The sequence below is a fragment of the Macaca fascicularis genome, chromosome 20 (genome assembly GCF_037993035.2).
Source record: "Macaca fascicularis isolate 582-1 chromosome 20, T2T-MFA8v1.1".
Lineage (NCBI taxonomy): Eukaryota > Metazoa > Chordata > Mammalia > Primates > Cercopithecidae > Macaca > Macaca fascicularis.
The window spans coordinates 1,301,793-1,322,400 of NC_088394.1; the positions used below are offsets into that span (position 1 = coordinate 1,301,793).

The 20,608-nt window shown below is 67.2% G+C and overlaps 3 protein-coding genes across 14 annotated transcripts in view; all 3 read left to right on the forward strand.

The window, feature by feature from the left end:
* CAPN15 (calpain 15) overlaps positions 1–6,181 on the forward strand; it is a 29,479-nt gene extending 23,298 nt beyond the window's left edge. For 5 of the 8 annotated variants that reach the window (XM_065536655.2, XM_045382500.3, XM_045382502.3 and 2 more), the window contains 10 exons: positions 640–848; positions 945–1,128; positions 1,249–1,472; positions 2,504–2,629; positions 2,714–2,866; positions 3,255–3,416; positions 3,500–3,729; positions 3,804–3,970; positions 4,063–4,241; positions 4,880–6,181. In XM_065536655.2, coding sequence (XP_065392727.1) covers positions 640–848; positions 945–1,128; positions 1,249–1,472; positions 2,504–2,629; positions 2,714–2,866; positions 3,255–3,416; positions 3,500–3,729; positions 3,804–3,970; positions 4,063–4,241; positions 4,880–5,057 — 1,812 coding nt within the window. In that variant the 3' untranslated portion in view covers positions 5,058–6,181. The remainder of the gene's footprint in view (positions 1–639; positions 849–944; positions 1,129–1,248; positions 1,473–2,503; positions 2,630–2,713; positions 2,867–3,254; positions 3,417–3,499; positions 3,730–3,803; positions 3,971–4,062; positions 4,242–4,879) is intronic. The other 3 variants (XR_012429569.1, XR_012429570.1, XR_012429568.1) reach the window with 2 other exon arrangements.
* Positions 6,182–10,433: 4,252 nt separating this feature from the next.
* PRR35 (proline rich 35) lies at positions 10,434–17,280 on the forward strand. 4 transcript variants are annotated; one of them, XM_045382512.2, is made up of 3 exons: positions 10,434–10,932; positions 14,687–15,807; positions 16,296–17,280. In XM_045382512.2, exons 2-3 carry the CDS (start codon positions 14,726–14,728, stop codon positions 16,927–16,929), a joined length of 1,716 nt encoding a protein of 571 aa, XP_045238447.2. In that variant the 5' UTR covers positions 10,434–10,932; positions 14,687–14,725; the 3' UTR covers positions 16,930–17,280. The 4 variants fall into 4 exon arrangements, with proteins under 4 accessions (XP_045238447.2, XP_045238443.2, XP_045238446.2 ...); XM_045382508.2 differs by lacking the exon at positions 10,434–10,932 and adding an exon at positions 11,382–11,769; XM_045382511.3 differs by lacking the exon at positions 10,434–10,932 and adding an exon at positions 11,947–12,194.
* Positions 17,281–18,814: 1,534 nt separating this feature from the next.
* Positions 18,815–20,568, forward strand: NHLRC4 (NHL repeat containing 4). 2 transcript variants are annotated; one of them, XM_005590771.5, is made up of 2 exons: positions 18,815–18,884; positions 19,267–20,568. In XM_005590771.5, the coding sequence occupies exon 2, from the start codon at positions 19,844–19,846 to the stop codon at positions 20,213–20,215; it is 372 nt and encodes a 123-aa protein (XP_005590828.2). In that variant the 5' UTR covers positions 18,815–18,884; positions 19,267–19,843; the 3' UTR covers positions 20,216–20,568. The 2 variants fall into 2 exon arrangements, with proteins under 2 accessions (XP_005590828.2, XP_005590827.2); XM_005590770.5 differs by having other exon boundaries at positions 19,292–20,568.
* Positions 20,569–20,608: the final 40 nt, after the last annotated feature.

Genomic DNA, 20,608 nt, shown 5'->3' on the forward strand with positions numbered 1-20,608 from the left:
TTGGGATGTGAAGTGCAAGGTTGGGATGTGAAGTGTGAAGTCGGGATGTGAAGTGCGAGGTCGGGATGTGAAGTGCGAGGTCGGGATGTGAAGTGCGAGGTCGGGATGTGAAGTGCGAGGTCGGGATGTGAAGTGTGAGGTCGGGATGTGAAGTGCGAGGTCGGGATGTGAAGTGCGAGGTCGGGATGTGAAGTGTGAGGTCGGGATGTGAAGTGCGAGGTCGGGATCTGAAGTGCGAGGTCGGGATGTGAAGTGTGAGGTTGGGATGTGAAGTGTGAGGTCGGGATGTGCCCATGCTCCACCCTCAAATCCAGCATGGAGTCACCCACAGTCAACTGGGGAACGGCCTGCATCCTTCCCAGCAGGGTCAGGGCCAGAGCCATGCTGCCACCCCTGTCCCTGCAGCCTCCCACTGGGGGCTGAGCTGTCCCCCTGGGCCCACACGTCCCCTGCTCCTCACCAGGGCCTCTCCACACAGGGCAGGGCGGCCAAGCGCCAGGTCTATGGCTGTCCATACTCCACCCGTCCCTTTGGGGCCCAGGCAGTGCTTTCGGGGGCTCTCCTGGGTGGGGTCTTGTCCCTGCCAGGTGGAGTGAGGCTGCCTTGCCCAGCCTGAGCATGTGGCCGTGGTCTCTGCAGAACAACGTGAGCTTTGTGGATGACAGCTTCCCTCCCGGGCCTGAGTCTGTGGGCTTCCCCGCGGGCGACAGCGTGCAGCAGCGCGTGAGGCAGTGGCTGCGGCCCCAGGAGATCAACTGCTCCGTCTTCAGGGACCACAGGACCACGTGGTCTGTGTTCCACACGCTGCGACCCTCAGACATCCTGCAGGGGCTACTGGGGAACTGCTGGTGAGGTCCTCTCCAAGGCCGGGTTGGGGCTGTGGGCGGGTGTCCAGCCGCGGTCCCCCCGAAGCTGCCCCGAGGTCACCCTGAGGCTCTGCACAGGTTCCTAAGCGCCCTGGCGGTGCTGGCAGAGCGGCCGGACCTGGTGGAGCGGGTGATGGTCACGCGCAGCCTGTGTGCAGAGGGTGCCTACCAGGTGCGGCTGTGTAAGGATGGCACGTGGACCACGGTGCTGGTGGACGACATGCTGCCCTGCGATGAGGCCGGCTGCCTCCTCTTCTCACAGGTGGGGCGGCCTCTGACCCCGGCCCCCGTGCCCCACAAACAAGGCCGGCTGCCTCCTCTTCTCACAGGGCGGGTAGTGTGGGGGCAGGCGGGGGTGGCCTCTGACCCCGGCCCTCTGCAGGCACAGCGGAAGCAGCTGTGGGTGGCCCTCATCGAGAAGGCGCTGGCCAAGCTGCATGGCTCCTACTTCGCGCTCCAGGCGGGCCGCGCCATCGAAGGCCTGGCCACGCTCACCGGCGCCCCCTGCGAGAGCCTGGCGCTGCAGGTCAGCTCCACTAACCCCCGCGAGGAGCCCGTTGACACTGACCTCATCTGGGCCAAAATGCTGAGTTCTAAGGAGGCTGGGTAAGAGGGGGGGCACTGCGTGGTCAGCTGCGTTGGGAGGAGAGGCGAGGCGGAGTGGTGGGAGACGTGGGGCTGGCGGCCCCTTGACCCGGTTCTGCATCCACAAGGTGCCCCGGTGTGGGCTGACCCGTGTGGCCAGGCCACAGCCCCCATCACCTCCCCTTCCCTGGGCGGGTCTGGAGCTGGCGTTCTCATGCCAGGAAGGCCACATCCTGGCCCAGGCTGTGGGGCGAGCCCGATGCTGTCACCCCCTCAGGGCAGGCTTGAGGGGCGTGTTAAGTTTGGCCACACCCTGGTCAGCGGGTCTGTGCCTTGACCCCTGGAGGCCTGCTGGGAGTGGCCCGGTGCGAGCACCTCAAAGCTCCCAGAGCCCTCCTCAGCTGACCCTGGGCAGTGCCGCTGTCCGCCCTCCTGGGAGCCACAGAGCCCAGAGCCAGCCCCACAAGGCCTCCAAGGGACCCAGGCCTGCCACCCCTAATTCAGGCCCTGTGTGCCTCAGGCACGGTGGAGGGGGCTGGTCCAAACCCTCCTGAACACACTTCACATGCTCCCTACAGGCAGGAGTGGGCCCCGGTCAGTGACGGCCCCGGTCAGGGAGGGCATCAGTCAGCAAGGCCCCCCAGTCAGTGAGGGCCCCTCTCAGCCATGTCCCCAGTTGGTGAGGGCCCCAGTCAGCCATGCCCCTGGTCAGTGAGGGCCCCGATCAGTGAGGCCCCCAGTCGGTGAGGGTCCCGGTCAGTGAAGTCCCCGGTCGGTGAGGGTCCCGGTCGGTGAGACTCCCGGTCGGTGAGGGTCCCGGTCGGTGAGGGTCCCGGGCGGTGAGGGTCCCGGTCAATGAAGTCCCCGGTCGGTGGGGCCCCGGTCGGTGAGGCCCCAGTCGGTGAGGGTCCCGGGCGGTGAGGGTCCCGGTCGGTGAGGGTCCTGGTCGGTGAGGGCCCCGGTCAGTGAGGGCCCCGGTCAGTGAGGGTCCCGGTCGGTGAGGGCCCCGGTCGGTGAGGCCCCTGTTCAGTGAGGGCCGCTCTGCCACGCAGGTTCCTCATGGGTGCCTCCTGTGGCGGGGGCAACATGAAGGTGGACGATTCGGCCTACGAGAGCCTGGGCCTGCGCCCCCGCCATGCCTACTCCGTCCTGGATGTTCGAGATGTCCAGGGCACCAGGTAGGGCCGGGCTGGCTGAGGGTGGGCAGGGTGCCGGTGAGCCACGGGCAGTGCTGTTCTGATCCTCACCCCTGTGGTCTGCAGGCTTCTGCGGCTCCGAAACCCATGGGGCCGTTTCTCCTGGAATGGCAGCTGGTCTGACGAGTGGCCACACTGGCCGGGGCACCTGCGTGGCGAGCTCATGCCACACGGCAGCAGTGAGGGCGTCTTCTGGATGGAGTATGGCGACTTTGTCAGGTATCAGCGCCACGGGGCAGTGTGCGCTGCCGCCGCCCTCCAGGGCCAGGTCCTTCTCTGTAGAACAAGCCTGACCCGCCTGCTGACCTGGGGTGGGGACGGCTGGTCTGTGGCCCAACGCAAGTGGGAGCTGGGGCTACAGCTCCAGGGTGCCGACCTCAGAATCCAGGTCCACCCAGGTCAGCAGAGCCCAGAGCCCTGAAGAGCCACCCCTGGACGGCTTCCAGTGTAGGCCTCAGGGATGGGCCCCCAGGGGCCGGGCTGCAAGAGGACGGTGACAGAGCAGCTGGCACCTGCTGGGGTCACCGGCCTGTGGTTGCGCCAGGAGCAGAGCCACGGCGGTGTCGGCTGCGGTGGGCTCAGGGCCCCATCTTCCCGCTGCCCCCAGGTACTTCGACTCTGTGGACATCTGTAAGGTGCACTCGGATTGGCAGGAGGCACGGGTGCAGGGCTGCTTTCCCAGCTCGGCCAGCGCGCCCGTGGGGGTGACAGCGCTCACGGTGCTGGAGCGGGCCTCGCTGGAGTTCGCTCTCTTCCAGGAGGGCAGCAGGTGTGTGCTGTGGGGCCGCACTGGGCTGGGCTGGGCTGGCGGCCACGGCCACGCGTGACCCCAGCCCGCGGTGTCTGACGCAGGCGCTCGGACGCAGTGGACAGCCACCTGCTGGACCTGTGCATCCTGGTGTTCCGGGCCACGTTCGGCAGCGGTGGCCACCTCAGCCTGGGCCGCCTCCTGGCCCACAGTAAGCGCGCGGTCAAGAAGTTTGTCAGCTGCGACGTCATGCTGGAGCCTGGCGAGTACGCTGTGGTGTGCTGTGCCTTCAACCACTGGGGGCCGCCCCCCCCGGGCGCCCCTGCCCCCCAGGGTACGTGCCCCCTACCCCAGGCTCATGCCCCAGGCCCGCAGGGAGGGCTGTGGCTCACACGCCCCTCCTTGTAGCCTCCAGCCCCTCGGCAGGGGTCCCAAGAGCCTCCCCAGAGCCGCCGGGCCACGTGCTGGCTGTGTACAGCTCCAGGCTGGTCATGGTGGAGCCTGTGGAAGCTCAGCCCACCACGCTGGCCGACGCCATCATCCTGCTCACCGAGAGCCGGGGAGAGCGGCACGAGGTGGGTGGGGGGTCCTAGGGACAGGTGGCGTGGGGCAGGGGGAGTCTGCCCCAGCCCCTGCCCTGCCCCACAACTGCTGTGCCTGTGCCCAGGGCCGTGAGGGCATGACCTGCTACTACCTGACACACGGCTGGGCAGGGCTCATTGTGGTGGTGGAGAATCGGCACCCCAAGGCCTACCTGCACGTGCAGTGTGACTGCACCGACAGCTTCAATGTGGTGTCCACGCGCGGCAGCCTGCGCACCCAGGATAGCGTGCCACCCCTGCACAGGTGCGCCCCCGCCCCGCCCCCACACCTGCCCCACGCCTGCATGGTGCACCCCCACCCCCACCCCACTGCACCCACACCCATCCCATACCCCCACCCCCACCCCACTGCACCCACACCCAACCCATACCCCCACCCCCACCCCACTGCACCCACACCCAACCCATACCCCCACCCCCACCCCACTGCACCCACACCCATCCCATACCCCCACCCCCACCCCACTGCACCCACACCCAACCCATACCCCCACCCCCACCCCACTGCACCCACACCCAACCCATACCCCCACCCCCACCCCACTGCACCCACACCCATCCCATACCCCCACCCCCACCCCACTGCACCCACACCCAACCCATACCCCCACCCCCACCCCACTGCACCCACACCCAACCCATACCCCCACCCCCACCCCACTGCACCCACACCCATCCCATACCCCCACCCCCACCCCACTGCACCCACACCCAACCCATACCCCCACCCCTGCTCGGGGGTGCCCATACCCCTGCCCCCAGCCCTGTACGGGTGTTTGTCACCCCACTCCTGCCCCTGCCCTTGCACGGGTGGGTGCAGTCCTGTCCCCATCCCCCCCTGCCCTCCCCTGGTCCTCACCGATCACCGGTCCCCTCCCCTAGGCAGGTCCTGGTGATCCTATCCCAGCTGGAGGGCAACGCGGGCTTCTCCATCACCCACCGCCTGGCACATCGCAAGGCAGCCCAGGCCTTTCTCAGTGACTGGACAGCCTCCAAGGGGACCCACAGCCCCCCACTCACGCCAGAGGTCGCTGGTCTGCATGGGCCCCGGCCGTTGTGACCACGATGCCCGGGGCAGGGGCTGTGTGCAGACGGACCCCCACCCCCTACACGCACTTTATGAGGGAGACCCCGACAGAGGACGCTTGAACCAGAATCTCAGGACCCTGCCCAGGGAGCTGCCAGCCCAGTGTGCAGCTTCCCATGGGCCTCCCGCCCCCTCCCTCCCCTCCCTGAGCACCCACAGCCCGCCTGGCCAGGCCTCCTGGCCACCACGCAGAATACCTCGAACCAGACGGGCTGTGAGCCAGCCCCACTCACCTGCCAGCCCCAACACCCGACGGGGGGCTGAGGCCAGTCTGCCCCTCCCTGTGGGCTCAGAGTCTCCTGTGGGGGAGGCAGCCAAGAGCTCTGTCCACAAAACCAAATCTGGGTGTCAGAGGCCAAGACCCCAGGGTGGGATCAGGGACCACTCCTCACGGGGTATAATATCAGTTTTCCCCCAGAGCCCGGGTCCCTGTTCGCCACGGGGCAAGCGGGGTCCCTAGAGCCCTGGTGTGGAGCGGAAAGTCCCAGGGCGGTCCCTGTCTTAGAAGGAGGGGCCCTTGGCCAGCCACCCCCCAGCGACACTATGCAATTGCGCCCGCCAGGATCGAAGCCATGACCGGGTGCAGGCGGGCGCCAGGCCCGCTGTGGGTGGGCACCAGTTAGCACCGCTCACTGCTGCCGGGCAGGCCAGGACCAGCAGGCTCCTCAGCCAACCCTGTCCCTCAGCTCGGCCCTGCCACAGAGAGGGACCCCAGCCCATCGTGGACGTTGGCAGGGCTCAGCCGCTCCCACCTCCCCACAGAAGCCCAGGAGCGTGTGGACGTCTGAGTCCAGCTTCCTGCGTCCCCACCCGGCCCTCCTGGCCCCTCACCCCCAGGCAGCGAGCCAGCCCCACCCCCACGCCCCCTCGTACCCTGTCAGGGGCTTCCGGGGCTGTTACACCTGGAGAAACATTCCCACTCCCCTTTGGCCTCCCTGTACTCCGAGCTGTGAATATTTTTAACCCTGTAAATACGGCCAGCTCTTGTGACACAGAGACTATTTTATCAACCGTCAGCACCGTTCCTTTACGATAGGATTCTCCACAGTGGCTTCTGACTCAGGCTCCAATGGACCAAATAAAAGCGTTTTGTTTTGTAATCACGCCTCCTCCTCCGGCTGTTGCTCTGTCCAGGGCCCTGTGGAAGGGCAGAGAGGTTGCAGGTCCGAGGGATAGGCCCTGCCCAGGCATCCCGGGCAGGTGGACAGATGGGGGCCCCTGGAGATGGCCGTGGTGGGGTGACTCACAAGCTTGTAAGGGGCAGCCAGGAAGGACGGAGTGACTGGGCGGGGGCAGGGGCCGCAGCCCCAGGGCCAGGAAGGACTGGGCAGACAGGACAGCAGCACATGCAGCTTCTCCCAGCGAGGCATCCGCACTGGGGGCCCTTTCTGAACCCATCAGTCACCCGGCAGGAAAAGATGGAGTGAGGGGCTTGTGGGGAGAAAAGTTTCCTGTCCCCTCCCAGTCTCGTCCCAGGATGGCCTCTGCCCCCACGCAGGTGCCGCTGATCAAAGCGCCCAGTCGGAGGCTCTGCTGTCTCCCTGGACGGAGTTGGGGGCTGGGGTGCGGCCGGTGCAGGGTAAGAGGCTGTCACGGGCAGCGTATCGAATGTGAAAGCAATTAAAGCCACCAGCAGTGTTGGCTCCAGGCGGGCCTGGGGCGGCGGGGAGCTGCCAGAACGCATCTCGCCTCGGTGCCAGCGGACGCCTGCCCTGCTGTCCGCGCCTGCGTGGCCACACCGCGCTCCTCCTGGGGGTGGGGGCCAGGCTCGCACCCACTCTCTTCTGACACAGAGCGGGCTCTGTCCAGCCCTGGGGTATCTGGGACCCCCGCTCCTCCCGAGAGCTCCTCTGCCCCTGGCCCCACTCCCACCGCCACCCACCTCTCTGGTTTCTGCCGCCCCAGCCCTGTGGTGACCCAGGACAGAGGCCCATGAGAAGGACCCTCGTGGGCAGGAGTCTCCATAGCAGGCAAGGGGTCCGTGCCCACCCTCTTAGCTGCCCGGAGTCCCCACTGGCCCAGCCAGCAGCCTCCTCTCCGCTTGAAACCCCCCGGGGGGCAGCTCCAACAGGGAGGTGGTGAGGGAAAGGGGGGTATCTGCAGAGGACTTGGGCTCCCACAGCCCAGACCCTGCCAGGTGTTGGGCCGGGGCCACTGTGGGGACCTGGAGGAGGTGGCTGGCAGCAGGTAAGGGGAACAGGTGCGAGCGTCCTGCAGGCAGCAGGGAGGACTGGCTGGGCAGAACACACAGCCCTGGTGCAGGGCAGACCCCGGGGGCAGCTGTCGGGGCTGCCTCCTCCTTACTGACACGGCCCGGCCCCTGCTCAGCCCTCCCCTCCCTTCTCTGTGCAGGCCTCTCCCCTCCCCGCATTTCCTCCTGGGTCTCACCCCCACCAACAGCACCATCTCCCTGGTGTGTCTGAACTATGCCAGCCCTGTGCCCCCACGGTGCCCTCTCCTGGCCCCTCTTGTTGGCGCTGCTAGCCAAGTGGCCTTCCCGGGGCGGGCAGTGGCGAGTTCTCACTTACGAGGCATCCCTGTCAGAAGCACTTAGTGTACAAATTAGCCGTGGCCTCTTCGCCTCCTTCCGCAGCTCTGGGCTCCAGGCTGACTGGGCTGCGGCTCCAGGCCCTCTCCTGCCTGCCCGGGGCGCACGGCTGCCCAGTGAGGACCCCTGGCTGCCCGCCCATGTCCTAGCCAGAGTGCCTGCTCTCCACTGGCCGGCCAGGGCTCCCCCAGGACCACGACCCAGACCTGGCTGGGGGTGGCCACGGCGTGCTGGGGGTGCTCAGTGAGGTTTGTGGGGGTGGGAGGCCAAGGCCCAGGACCTGGATCTACCCCAAGAGTGGCCAGCCCTGGTGCTGAGGGCTACAGGGGGGCTGGACATGGGGCCCCACCACCCACCTGCCAGTTGGAGGCCCCGCCACCCCGCCTGCCAGCCCGCCTGCCACTCAGGCGGGGAAAATCATCTGTGACAGGCCCAGGAAGGCCGGCCCCGGGGGCCGCAGAGAGACGCACACAGCTCCTCTTCCCAACATATGGCTGCTGTCGGCCCCGGGCGCTGCTGGTCAGTGCCAGGCTCAGTAGCCGGTGGGGGCTCGAGCAGCCTGAGCCTCCCGTCCCACCCGCCTGGTCGGCTGCCCCCTCTGTCAGTCTACATCCCAGCCTCCTGGAACGGGGGCTCACTCCCACTACAGCAGCTTGGCCCTCCAAGGAGTGTCCCATACCCTCATCTGTCCCAGAGGCTCAGGACACACAGAGGGTCAGCCCCACACCCGGCCCAGGGTGGCCAGTGACCTGGCATGTCCATGAAAGAGTGCAGTGCATGGAGAAGGGCCCAGCTGGGGTCTTCCAGAGCCGAGCGGCGGGTGGGAAGGGGGCTCTCTGGAGTGGAGTCTGGGACGGTCGGGGCTGCTAGGGAGGACTCTGCCTGGTAGAGCTGCATGCAGAGCGTTGGAGCCGGAAGACTCCTGGAGCCAGGGACCCATTCAGGCACCTCCTAACAGGATCCCTCAGGTGGATGGACCCCAGAGCTCCGCAGGCTCTTTGTGTGCCCCCCACCCTTGGGCTGTTGTCCTGGGCACTCTGGCCCACTCGGGTGCCCAGCCCCCTCCGTTCTCCCCCCACACCACCACTGTGTACCCGCCCGTCAAGGCCACCAGCCTCAGGCTGGTGCCCAGGGCCCTCATGTGTGGCCATGACCCCTTTGGCCAAGGCCGGGCTGCCCCTCTCAACCAGGGATCCTTGAGTGGGCTGGAAGGAGGAAGCCCTCAGGAGGCCTGTGCTCTGTAGACCTGGGGTTCTTGAAGTGCTCAGGTGGCCACAGGCCCTGGGGTCCGTTATTGAACAGACATCAGCTGTGACCAGGCGCCTTGCAAGGTACTGATCCCACATGGGGGCTCCAACTTGCTGCCGCAGGATACGCCAGTCTCAAGACCTACGTGGGGCCTCCAGCCTGGCTCCAGCTCTGCCACTGCCCTCACTGCGCGGGTGCAGGCGCCCCGGCCCCTGCACCTGTCCCGACACTGGCTGTGTGTGGACGCTGAGGGGATGAGACAGGCCTGCCCCCGGGCACTGGCCATGCCGAGCACTGCCTCCACTGCCTTCCCTGAGCCCAGCTCTCCATCCTGCCCGTGAGCCCCGGGCACACAGTCCCAGTGTTAATGGAGGTGACAGGCGGGCAGCCGTGGGCAGACCGGGCAGAAGAGGTTAATGGCCAAAATGAGCTTCTGGCTAGAGGCAGAAGGAGGGGCCATGGGGTCCCCATCCCGCCCTGCACTGGGACGGGCTAAGGAGACATCAGGGCACCCACTAGGACTAGAGCAGAAGTGCCCGAAGACTGAGCACCCCACCGCCCATTCTGCAGATGGGGGCCGTGGCCCAGGAAATTGGTGGGGTGGGGGCACAGGTGCCAAAACAGAGTCCCAGTCACTGCCTCAGGAAGCAGAGGCCACCTCTCCATACCCAAAGTCAGCCCAGTGTGCAAGGGCTGGGTCCCAGCAAGTGGGTCATAGTCACAGTGAAGAAGCTGATGTGCCCAGGGGGCCCTGTGTTTGGGGGGTGCTGGCACTGACGACCCGGCCTCCCCTGGCTGTTCGTGATGGCAACAGTCATCTGGGCACACGATGTACTGGCCTCACATGCCCCTCACCCCCCACCCCGCGTACGGCCGAATCTCAGGACCCCCACCAGCAAGTGCAGGGCTCCTCATCCTCGCTGCCAGAGCCCTTCCGGGAGGCCAGAAACACGTCCAAGTTGTGCCCCTGGGCTCCTCTGGGGGCTGCCCCTCTTCTCTTCTCATGCAAACTTCTGCAAACGCAATCGGTGGTGAGGGGTGGGGAGCTCCTTCACAGCCTTGTTCCGCCTCTGGGGCTCCTTGGCCCCCTGAGCTTCACTGGCTTTATTTCCTGCATGCTGAGATCTAGATGCCCCAAGACCAGGGCTCCCTGGTCCCTATTTTCCTTTCCCCAGACGATGACCAGAGCCTCCGGCCAGTTGGTCTCCTGTGCTGTCAGCTGTGGCCTCTTCCAGACCTTCAGAGGGGTCAGTTTCGGGCTGGCCGGTGAGGGACTACCGGTGTCAGGGTGACCTTGGACCCTAGTCTCCTGGGGCAGTGCTCGGCTGAACATGTCCAGAGTAGGGTCTATGTATGGAAGCAGCCGGCCTCCTGGCCCCCGCTCTCCACGGGGCTGCTGGCGTGACGGCAGTCCAAGCTGTCTCCCGGCCCGGAGCTGCCTGCACGGTCAGCTGGTCAGCTGGGCCAGGCCAGGCGGGCAGAGAGAAGGCTGGCATGCTCTGCCATCCACAGCACCCCTCCCAGTCCCCTGCCCCACCCCAGGGACTTCCCTCAGACGGGCGTGGGTGGCTGTGTCAGGAAGGTGGCATGGAGGCAGGAGGGAGACAGAGCCCCATGCCCACCCCAGAACCAGGGACTGCTTTTCATGGACCCTGGGTGGGCTCCACCAGGGAGCTCTGCCAGCAGCCGGGTCAGGACCACAGGGAGATGCTGCTGGGCTCTCTTCTCAGCCCCATTCGAGGGGTGACACCCAGAAGTCCCGTGGGGTCCTCCCTTCTTCCCCAAGGCACCCCTGAACCCGACCTGAGCTGGGGACAGCCCCGGAGCCCGCAGCTGAGCCTGCAGGAAGCCCCAGGTCCCGGGGAGCCATGTGGGCCGGGCTCCCTGTGCTGCCTCAGAGCCAACGGGGAGTAGCACACGCCTCTCTGGCTGGAGACCCCCAGACGGCCGCCCATCACATGTGTCGGGTTTAGGACGTCTCTCCTGAGTGAAGGCAGGGGCTCTGCCCCAGCCATGCCTGTGTCCGCGTCTGGGAGGGAGCAGGCCGGTCAGGTGAATCTCCCCTAGGACCCAGCTGAGCAGTGGGGCTCCAAGCCTTTACGTTCTGGCAGCTCAGGGAGCTGCTTGGAACTTGGTGCAGCCGGGGAGGTGGGGCTGGGAGCAGCCCTGGCCAGGAGGACATTGGGGAAAGGGCTTCATGGTGTGGCTGGGGGTCCAGGCCCCTCCCCGGCCCTGCTTCTCACCTCCACCGCCCCAGGTCCTCTCAGGAGGGGACTCCCGTGGGCAGAGGGTCTTTCAAACAGCAGGGAAGTGCGTGGCCTGGTGGGGCAGCCCTGAGGCACCTCCCAGCGGAGCCGGGAGTGAGGGTTGGAGGGGTCCGCATCCAGGAAGGGGGAGGGTGCCTGGAGACCAGCCCCAGGTGGAGGCCATCAGCGGGCAGGGCGGGGTGCGAGGGGCCGGTCCAGGCAGCCTCCTGTTTGGAGGAAGAGAGAACGGAGGGCAGGGCTCGCCCCAGGAGGGCAAGGAAAGGAGCCCGGCTCCGCTGGCTCAGTCCGCGGTCCCCCTGTCCTGGGGCTCAGCCCCCCTGAGCCCTGCCTTGGGTGGGCCTGCGGCTGTCAGGGGCCAGAGCCCTGACGGATGAGCGCTGACGGCCCCTCTCCCGCGCCCCGTGCCGCTGACACCCGTCACGCCGCGGCGGGGACCCGGGAGACCTGGCGGCCTCTGCGCACCCCCGCGGCAGCCTGCGGGCGACGGGGGCGGGAGGTGCCGGGCGCCCCTGACTCGGCCGCATACCTGCGCTGCAGTCCGCTCTCCGGGCACTGCCTCCCGGGTTCCCGGCCGCTCCACCGCGCACCCAGAGAGCTGAGCCGGTCCCGGCGCACAAGGCCGGTGAGTGCGCACGAGGGGGCGGCGGGGGGCGCGCGGGAGGAGGGGGCGCGGGGCTCGGGCCGGGGGCTGCTCCTTCCCTCCCGCCAGGAGCGCAGTCGGAGGTCGCAGCGCCCCCCGGAGCCCGGAGCCCAGGCGCACGCGCGCCCGCCTCTGCCGCCAACTTCGGGAGGTGCGAGCGGCGTCGGGGGGACGCGGGCGGCGGCGGAGGCTGCGGGAGTCGCTGCCGCTCGAGGGACCGTGGGCTCGGGGGTCCGGCGCCCGGCGCCGGGCCTCAGTTTCCTCCGCGGGAGCCGCATCCCACCCTCAGAGCCCCAGCGCGTCCGCGTGGTCCGAGTCGGGGCCGGCGCGGGGCGGGGAGGGGCGGGAAGTTTGCGCCCCACGCGCGGCCTCACAGACTTGGCGGCTCCGCTCCCGGCCGGGCGCAGGTAGGAGCGGCGGGAGCCGCGGGGGCGGCAAGTTGGGGCGTCGCGGGGCCGACTGGACGCGGGGCGCGGGGGCGGCGGGTGGCCAGGCGTGGGGGGGGGCGCGAGGGACGGCCGGGTCCCCCCCACTCTCCTCTAGGCGTCCAGGAGCAGCGTGAGGGGAGGGAGGGCCGCCCTCAGGTGCCAGGCGGGGAGGGCAGGGGCCGGGTCTGGGGTCTGGGGCAGGAGCCTGACCTTGCGCTCTCCGTACCCGCCTGTGTGGGGAGCCCCGCGTTCCCAGGGGGTAGCGGGATCTGCGGATGGCCGGTCAGGATCCCCGGCTGCTGGGTGCCCCCTCTTGCCCTGGGGGGGTATCTGTGCCCTCCATGCCACTGGTTCTCGCCCAGACAGGGAAAGGTGAGTGGGGCTGGGTGTCGGGGCCTGGCATAGGGCTGCTGGCTGCCCGGGGAGCAATTGCCGGGTCCGCCTGGGACGAGCGTGTGAGTGCGTGTGCCTTTGTGTGTGCGTGTGGCTGCTGTCCGGGGGTGTCCTCTGCTCTGTGTACACACACCAGGTGGGTGCCAGGCATCCTCCGGGTCCCCATGGGGTCAGCAGCTGCTGAGACAGCCCCTTGGACAAGCCCCTGACCCAGGAGCCCCCAGTCCCCGCTGGGAGGTGGGATGGGTTGTGGCATCAGTCGGCACAGCTGTGTGGCTCCCAGGGCTGGGTGATCGATGGCCCGGCACAGCCGCCTCTGTCGCCGGAGCGCCCACACCCATTTGTCATCCACATGGGGTGGGGGGGCGGTGGGCAGGGAGAAGGGGCCGCCTCTGCACCCACCACCCGGTCCAGGCCGGGTCTGCAGTCCCTCAGGGAGCCCCAGGCCCTCTCCTCGCCCAGCCCCTGCCTCCTGACCCCCACCCTGTCTCAGCCACAAACCAGCTGGTCAGCCTCTGCCTGCTCCCGCAGCCCGTGACCCCCTGCAGGGCCCCAAGCCTTTGGACGAGTGGACCTCTCCAGCCCTGTTGATCGTCCCCCCAACGGTACCAACACAGTGTTTTGCGGGCAGCAGACAGCACTGCCCCAGCCCTACCCTGCTCAACCTACCGGCCATGCATGACCATGGGTGTGACTCCCAGCCATGTCTGCGTGTGTCCTGGGGAGTCGGTGTGTAGGGCCTGTGTGAATTCGTGAGTGCTGTGTTGGAGTGGTTTGGAAAGCCCCCGACACCTGGGTGTGCAGTGAGTGTGTTACCACAGACAAGCAGCCATGTCAGTCGTGATGGGGTGTGATGTGTGTGCAGCCAGGGCCCCGCACTTGGTGGCAGGCTCTGTTCTGAGCTCAGGAGGTGGCTTCTCTGGGTGCTGGGTGAGGGCTCCGTGTGAGCCTGTAGGCTGTGCACCCCACACAGGCGCGTGCTGGGGCGGTGGACAGCCCAGGTGGTGGCCCAGATGGAGTGTGGCGTGCATACCAGCGCCTTGCGGGGCGTGGGGAGGAGCGGGTCTTGGCTGAGTGTGGCCGCTGCAGGCTCGGCCACTGACCTGCCTGAAGCCACCCAGATGGAGCTGGGCTGAGCAGGTGGCTGAGCCGTGGGGCCATGCTGGGACGTCCACTCCCCACAGCCTGGCCTGGCCCCACATGAGACCGACCCCCTCAGAGACTCCCAGTGCCCACCTGACGCCCTGCTGGAGCAGGCTGTGTGCGCGCGTGCAGACACACACACGCACGCACACATGCACACACGCACACACATGCACGCATGCACACACGCACACACGCACACGCATACACATGCACACATATGCGCACATGCACACACACACAGGCATGCACACGCGCGCACACGCACACACATGCACACACGCACGCACATGTGTGCACATGCACGCACACATGTGCACACGCAGCATCATCCCACACAGGCCCTTCTGTTGGTGTCTCGTCTCAGTGCCTTTTCCTCGGCTTTGAACAGGGGCAGGCAGATCGGCAGGGGCCAGCGTTGCTGGAGGGAATGAGACCAGGAGGCTGACGTCTACCCGGAGTGAGCCCTGGTCACGCTGATTCTTTTAGCCACTCACATGCTGTGGGGAGATGGGTGTGGGCTGAATTATCCTAGAAATTGGCCAGCCTCAGAGGTGGGATTTGTGTAGGGTCAACCGATAAAATAAAGGATGCCTAGTTAAAATCGAATTTCCGATAAGCAATGAACACCTTTTTGGTGTGCCTTTCCAATATTGCCCAGGCGTCACTTAACACTCAGAAATGACGTGCTGCTGATCGGAGTGAGATGCAGCTTGGGGGCCTGGACTTTTGTTTTTTTTTTGGTGCCCTGCACTTTGCTGCCACCCTGGAAGTGTGTGTGGGGAGGAGCCGAAGGATGGGGCTGGGGGTGGTGCAGGGCGGAGGGGGGACAGGGCACCCAGGCTCCTGTCCCTGGAGCCGGGGGAGCCCTGGATGGAGAACAGTGGGGAGTTAGTCAGAGGCAGGCTTGGCACTGACTGTGGCCCCATCTACAGGTGGCCATGGTGCCCAGCCCTGCCCCATAGCAGTCTGCCATGTCACGGGAGGCAGGCTCATGCCGCGTAGGCACAGGGGCGAGGGCACGGTCTCGGAAGCCCAAGAAGCCACACTACATCCCGCGGCCCTGGGGCAAACCCTACAACTACAAATGCTTCCAGTGCCCCTTCACCTGCCTGGAGAAGTCGCACCTCTACAACCACATGAAGTACAGCCTCTGCAAGGACTCCCTGTCGCTGCTGCTGGACTCCCCGGACTGGGCATGCCGCCGCGGCTCCGCCACACCCAGGCCCCGTGCACCCACCCCAGACCGTCCCGAGGAGCCCGACCCCGGCAGGCAACCCCAGGGAGCGCAGCCCTTGGATGCTGTCCCCACGCCTGACCTCGTGGTCGCTGATGTCCGCTCCCTGCACCGTGGCGGAGGCCCCAAGCCCAGGGCCGAGGGGTCCCCAGGGCCACCACTCCCTGTGGCTAGGGCCACCCGGAAGGGTCCCGGCCCCAGTGGGCTCCTGCCTGAGTCGTGGAAGCTGGGGATGGGAGGGGGCCCAAGGGGCGTGGCTGCAGGGGATGTGGCCTCAGCGGGCCCTGAGGGCAGCGTCCCCTGCTATCCCCCGCCTGCCCCAGGGGAGTTCCCTGAGGCCCAGAGCCTCCACCTGTCTCTGCTGGGCGTCAACTACCCGCTCAGCCCAGGCCTCTGCTCCTTCTTGGGGCCCTCACTGGCCGCTGCGGCCCACGTGCCCTTCCTGGCCTCAGCCAGCCCCCTGCTGCCTCCGGCTGCGGCCTTCCCAGCTGCGCAGCCCCCTCAGCGCCCCACCCTGGGCCCCCGCCTGTACTACCCACTGCTTCTGGAGCACACTCTGGGGTTGCCAGCAGGCAAAGCTGCCCTTGCCAAGGCCCCTGTCTCCCCCAAGAGCACCCCTGGGACTCTAGTTCCTGGTCTGCTGAAGGTGCTAGTTCCAGGGCTGGGGCCATGGCCCCGAGTCACCCCCAGGGACCCAGGGCAGGAGGGGGAGCTGGAGCGGGCAGCCCAGAGTGACCCCAGGAAGAGGCTGTCCCTGGGAAGCAGGCTGGAGCTCCCGAAGGCACCCCCCAGCCTGACGAGGTTCTGTTCCCGGAGCAGGTGGGCGTCTTGGGCTCCCGGTTCCTGGGGTGGATGGAGGGGCTGGGCGGCTGGGCATGGAGGCTGGGTGGCTGGGCATGGCGGCTGGGTGGCTGGGCATGGAGGCTGGGCATGGCGGCTGGGCGGCTGGGCATGGCGGCTGGGCATGGCGGCTGGGTGGCTGGGCATGGAGGCTGGGCATGGCGGCTGGGTGGCTGGGCATGGAGGCTGGGCATGGCGGCTGGGTGGCTGGGCATGGAGGCTGGGTGGCTGGGCCTGGCGGCTAGGCATGGTAGCTGGGGTCTGTCCTGAGCTCAGTCACTGGGAAAGTGTGCTCCAGGCCACAGAGGGGAACTGAGACCCGAGAACCAGCGTGGGGGTTCTCGGGGTCTCCAGGAGAGCCCAGGCTCTAGGCTGGGGCCGCAGGGCAGAGGCCATGAGGGGAGAGGGGCTGGGGCCGGAGGCGCCGTGGGAGCAGTGTGGCCTCCTGACCGGCTCCCACCCCACAGCCTGCCCACCAGCCCCTCTGTGACGCTGTGGCCTGAGGACAGGGAGCCAGGCGGCCCTGAAACCCCCGGCCCCGAGGGCCCCCTCCCACCGCAGCCACGGGGCCCAGTGCCAGGAAGCCCAGAGCATGTGGGTGAAGACCTGACCCGGGCCCTCGGTGACTACGCCAGGGTGGAACGGCGCCTGGGGCAGCTGGGGCCTGCGGGGGGCCTGGCCCCAAGACCCCTGCGGGAGCAGTTGGGCAAGATCCGCCTGGAGCTGCTCACCATCCACCGGGCACTGGAGCGGGCCGCGAGGCCACCCGACGCACCCCTCGACCTGTCTGTGAAACGTGCGCCTGCCAAGGGGCCCCAGGCTCTTGGAGAGGCGTGGGGGCAGCCCGAGCTGAGTCCCATGTTGACCAGGGGTACCCCCGAGCCACCCAGCATGCTGGGCCCTGCAGTGCCCCAACCCTTCTCCGGCCACACCACAAAGTGTGAGGCCGACTCCAGTGTCCCACCCCCGGGGCTCCCCCTCCCGGCCTCAGATGACCCTGTCATTCCTGGCAGTGGCTGGGGCACCTGTGTTACCACAGGGAGTTCCCAGACCCCTGAGGCTGTCTGTGGTCTGCAGAGCCCCCGGGGCGCCGAGGTCTGACCAGCAGTGCCTGAGGTCCGACCGTCTCTGCCCGCAGTGTGCCAGCCCCTCTCCTGCAGCCCCCGCCCCTCACCTGCCCCAGCCCTGTGGGCGCCGAGGTCTGACCAGCAGCGCCTGAGGTCCGACCGTCTCTGCCCGCAGTGTGCCGGCCCCTCTCCTGCAGCCCCCGCCCCTCACCTGTCCCAGCCCCATGGCCAAGGCCTGGGACCTGCCCCACCCCCGCATGCATGTGGATAGACCCCCACGGGCCGTGGCCAACGCTTTTCCCTGGGGCCACACAGGGACATGGGAGGTCACAGTTATTTATTGATCACAATTGTGGACATTAAAACGGAGAATTGTGTTCACACACACCATCTGGGCCTCCTTCCTTTGGGGTCCTAGTGTAGCCGACTGGACACCCCCTTAAGGAAGTGTCCTGGCCTGGGAGTCCTGGGTGGGCAGTAGTCCTCCCGGGCCTCTGTCGCCCTCTACTGTGGGCTGCGCTTTCCCTGCGGGGCTGGGGTCTGGGGGTGGGCGGGATGTCAGTGTCAGGAGCTGAGCAAGGAAAGGCATGTGATCTGGGCTGCTTGGGGTGATCTGGCCTATGTCGGGGGTGGGCACGGACCCCTGAGCATCCTCTTGCCTCTGAATTCAGCAAGGCAGCGCTAATGTCAGCTCTCCAGCGGTTAAACGGTGGCCCCGAGGCTGTGTGGCTAGAGGCTGCTCACCCAGCATGGGCTCTGCTGGCCCCTGCCAGCCCCTGCAGCCGAGATAGGTATCGGCCTTCACGGCTCACTGCCTCCCTCCCGGCATGGCCTGGCTTGGCCCTCCCACGGGCAGGGGATGGGCAGGCAGGGAGGGGTGCCCGGGACCCCCACAGCAAATCACTTCTCTCCTGGGGGAGCTGGCTAAACCCTCCACGCCCACCCTGGAATGGGCCCTGGAGCCCACGCTGACCCCCCAGGAGGAGAAGCAGTTCCTGCTTGCACCTAGTTCCCTGAGCTGGGCTGGGCCAGCCGGGCTGCAGCCAGTCCAAGCAGGCTGGTAGCGGGCCCCATTAACTACTGAGGAGATAGCATCAGCCCCGACTCTGCCTCAGGGCAGCCAGAGCTGGGGTGTCGCCTTGCCAGGGAGATAGCATCGGCACCCACCGCCTTGGGGCAGCCAGAGCTGGGGTGCTGCCTGGCCAGGCGCGGAGTGCTGTGGGGACAGGTCCCAGCTGGGCCCCTCTACCCAGAGGCTTCTTGGAGGCGCTGCAGGGGGCCCTAGGCAGCCAGGAGGTGTTAAGTCCCGACTCTGAGGGAGACTCCCTATCCTCAGCCCCGCACCCCACATGTCCACCATACCCCATATGTCCACCGCACCCCCCATGTCCACCGCACCCCCCATGTCCACTGCACCCCACATGTCCACTGCACCCCAGTTTATCACCCCCACTGGGCAAACAGGTGAGCATGGCCTTGCTGGGGGCAACAGCACCCGTCTCCCAGGTGTGGAGACGCGCACGACCTTCTTCGCTGTCAGGACAGGCCTCGTGGAGGGTGCCTCAGCCAGCAGGTCACCCACCCTGGTCCAGACCCAAGGACCCTGCTTGGAGGTGGTGGCCTGGGGCTGCCTTGCCACTCGGAGTAATGAACTTGCTGGTTGTGGGGGGACCGTGGGGGACCCCCTGAAGGGGGGTGGGCTGCATGGCATCCGGCCGTGCAGGGGACGTGGGAATAGTGTCCAGGCAGAGGGCACAGCCTGCAACGAGGTGCAGAGGCAGGAACGCTGCAGCATGGGGAGTCCTCAGGAGACTTGATTTTTCTTTCATAGAAGCTTCCGGGCCGAGGCCTGAGACTGCGCTCTCTCTCCTCCACCCGGTCCAGCTGCGTCCCTGCCAGTGGCTCCTCCCACTTCCTCTGTTCTAGTTTCCAACAACAGAGGCTGCAGCCACCCAGCCCCGAAGCAGGGCCCAGCGAGACTGGCCCCAGGTAAGAGACCCTTCCCCGGGCCTCTTGGTGGGGCAGGTGGAGGCCCTCGGGACAGGCTGCCTCGCCCCAAGGGGTCAGAAGTCTCCCTCACCGAGGGGCTCAGGTAGAAGGGCTATGTGTGGGTGACCCCCAGGTAGAAAGGGGTTCCGTAGGCAGATGGATTTGAGAAATGCTGCTTATCTGTCTGATGCCCGTGAGCGCAGCTGGGGCTCAGGGGAAAACCCACAGCGAGCTCCATGGGTCATGTGTCTCCCAGACTCGAGTTCCAGGCACCTAGACACTAGGTGGCCACTGGGCTTGGGGGTCAGGCAGACCCTCGGGACCTGGAGGACCCAGCCTCATAGGAGGGCACTGGAGGAGTGACTGCCATTCCCACACACAGTGGGGCTTTATTCTCTGTCTTGCAGCCCCAAACGTGATCCACCCGCAGAGAAGCTGAGACGGTGATTACGACTGACTGGACTCCGGCCTCCGGCTGTCTGCACCTCACGCTGGACCTGCCTAGAGACTCCACTGGCTCCCGGCAGCCCCGGCTGCTTGGGCGGATCCGGGTGCCCGCAGGGGCTGCAGGAGGGCCCCGGGGCCTGCACTGCTCCCGCGATGGCCTGCTCTTCCTCACGGCCGGAGCTGCACCCTGTGTCCATGTGCTGGATCTGGAGGGACGCCCCGTCTGCCTCCTGCCCTGCTGCACTCCGGGGACCGGGGCCTTCGTTCCAGAGGATGTGGCTGTGACAGCGTCAGGGCTTGTGGTGGTCAGCGATCCCATCCACGGGGCTGTCCATGCCCTCCAGCACACAGCCCAGGACCCCGGAGGCCGCTGGGTGACCGTGGGCACCTTCCTGTCTCCCCGAGGGCTGGCTGTGGATGCCCTCAGCCGCCTCCTGGTGACAGACTACTTGCCCGGGGCTGTGCACAGCTTCACGTTGAGCCCTGCTTGGGAGCCCCTGGCCCCAGCCTCCATGCTGGGTCTGGAGGGCCCCTGCTGGGTGGGCCCGGGGCCTGATGGGGGCCTTGCTGTGAGTGAGGAGTTTGGGGATGTGAGGCTGTTTGGCAGTGCCCACCAGCCCCTGGGCTCCCTGGGGGGCTGGACGGGGCACACTTTCGGCTGCCCAGCAGGCATCTGCTCCAACTCAGAGGGCAACATTATTGTAGCAGACGAGCAGAGGCGCCAAGTGACCCTGTTTCCCCGGGCTGGGCCACCCATCTGCCTGGTGTCGGAGGGGCTTGGGCAGCCCTTGGGAGTGGCCTGTGCACCCCAGGGCCAGCTCCTGGTGGCTGATGCCAAGGACAACTCCATCAAGGTGTACCAGGGCCTCAAGGAGCTGGCCTGACCTGAGGCTGGGTTGGAGCAGGCCTCCTGTGCCTGAGGCCAGCTCCAAGGCCCTTGGATCACCGTGGGAGGAGTCCTCGGGGTAGGTGGAGCCTCCAGACTATGGGCATTGCCTGCCTGATGCCAGCACCCCCTGGGCTGGGCTCGAGTTCTCCTGCTGGTGAGGCTCCGGATCTCAGGGGCAGCCCAGAGTCAGTGCCTGCCAGGCCTGCAGCCTCCCCTGCCGGGGCCGCTCTCTGCTGTCCCCATTCAGTGCCCTGGGCCCTGCATTCATGTCCCCCACGCCCACTCAGACCCTATGCCTGGACTTTGGGGCTGGCAGCTGAAGCCCTGAGATCCTGGGCCAGCTGCTGGCACACAGCTAGGCAGGCTCTCCTGCCAGGTGCCCACGCCC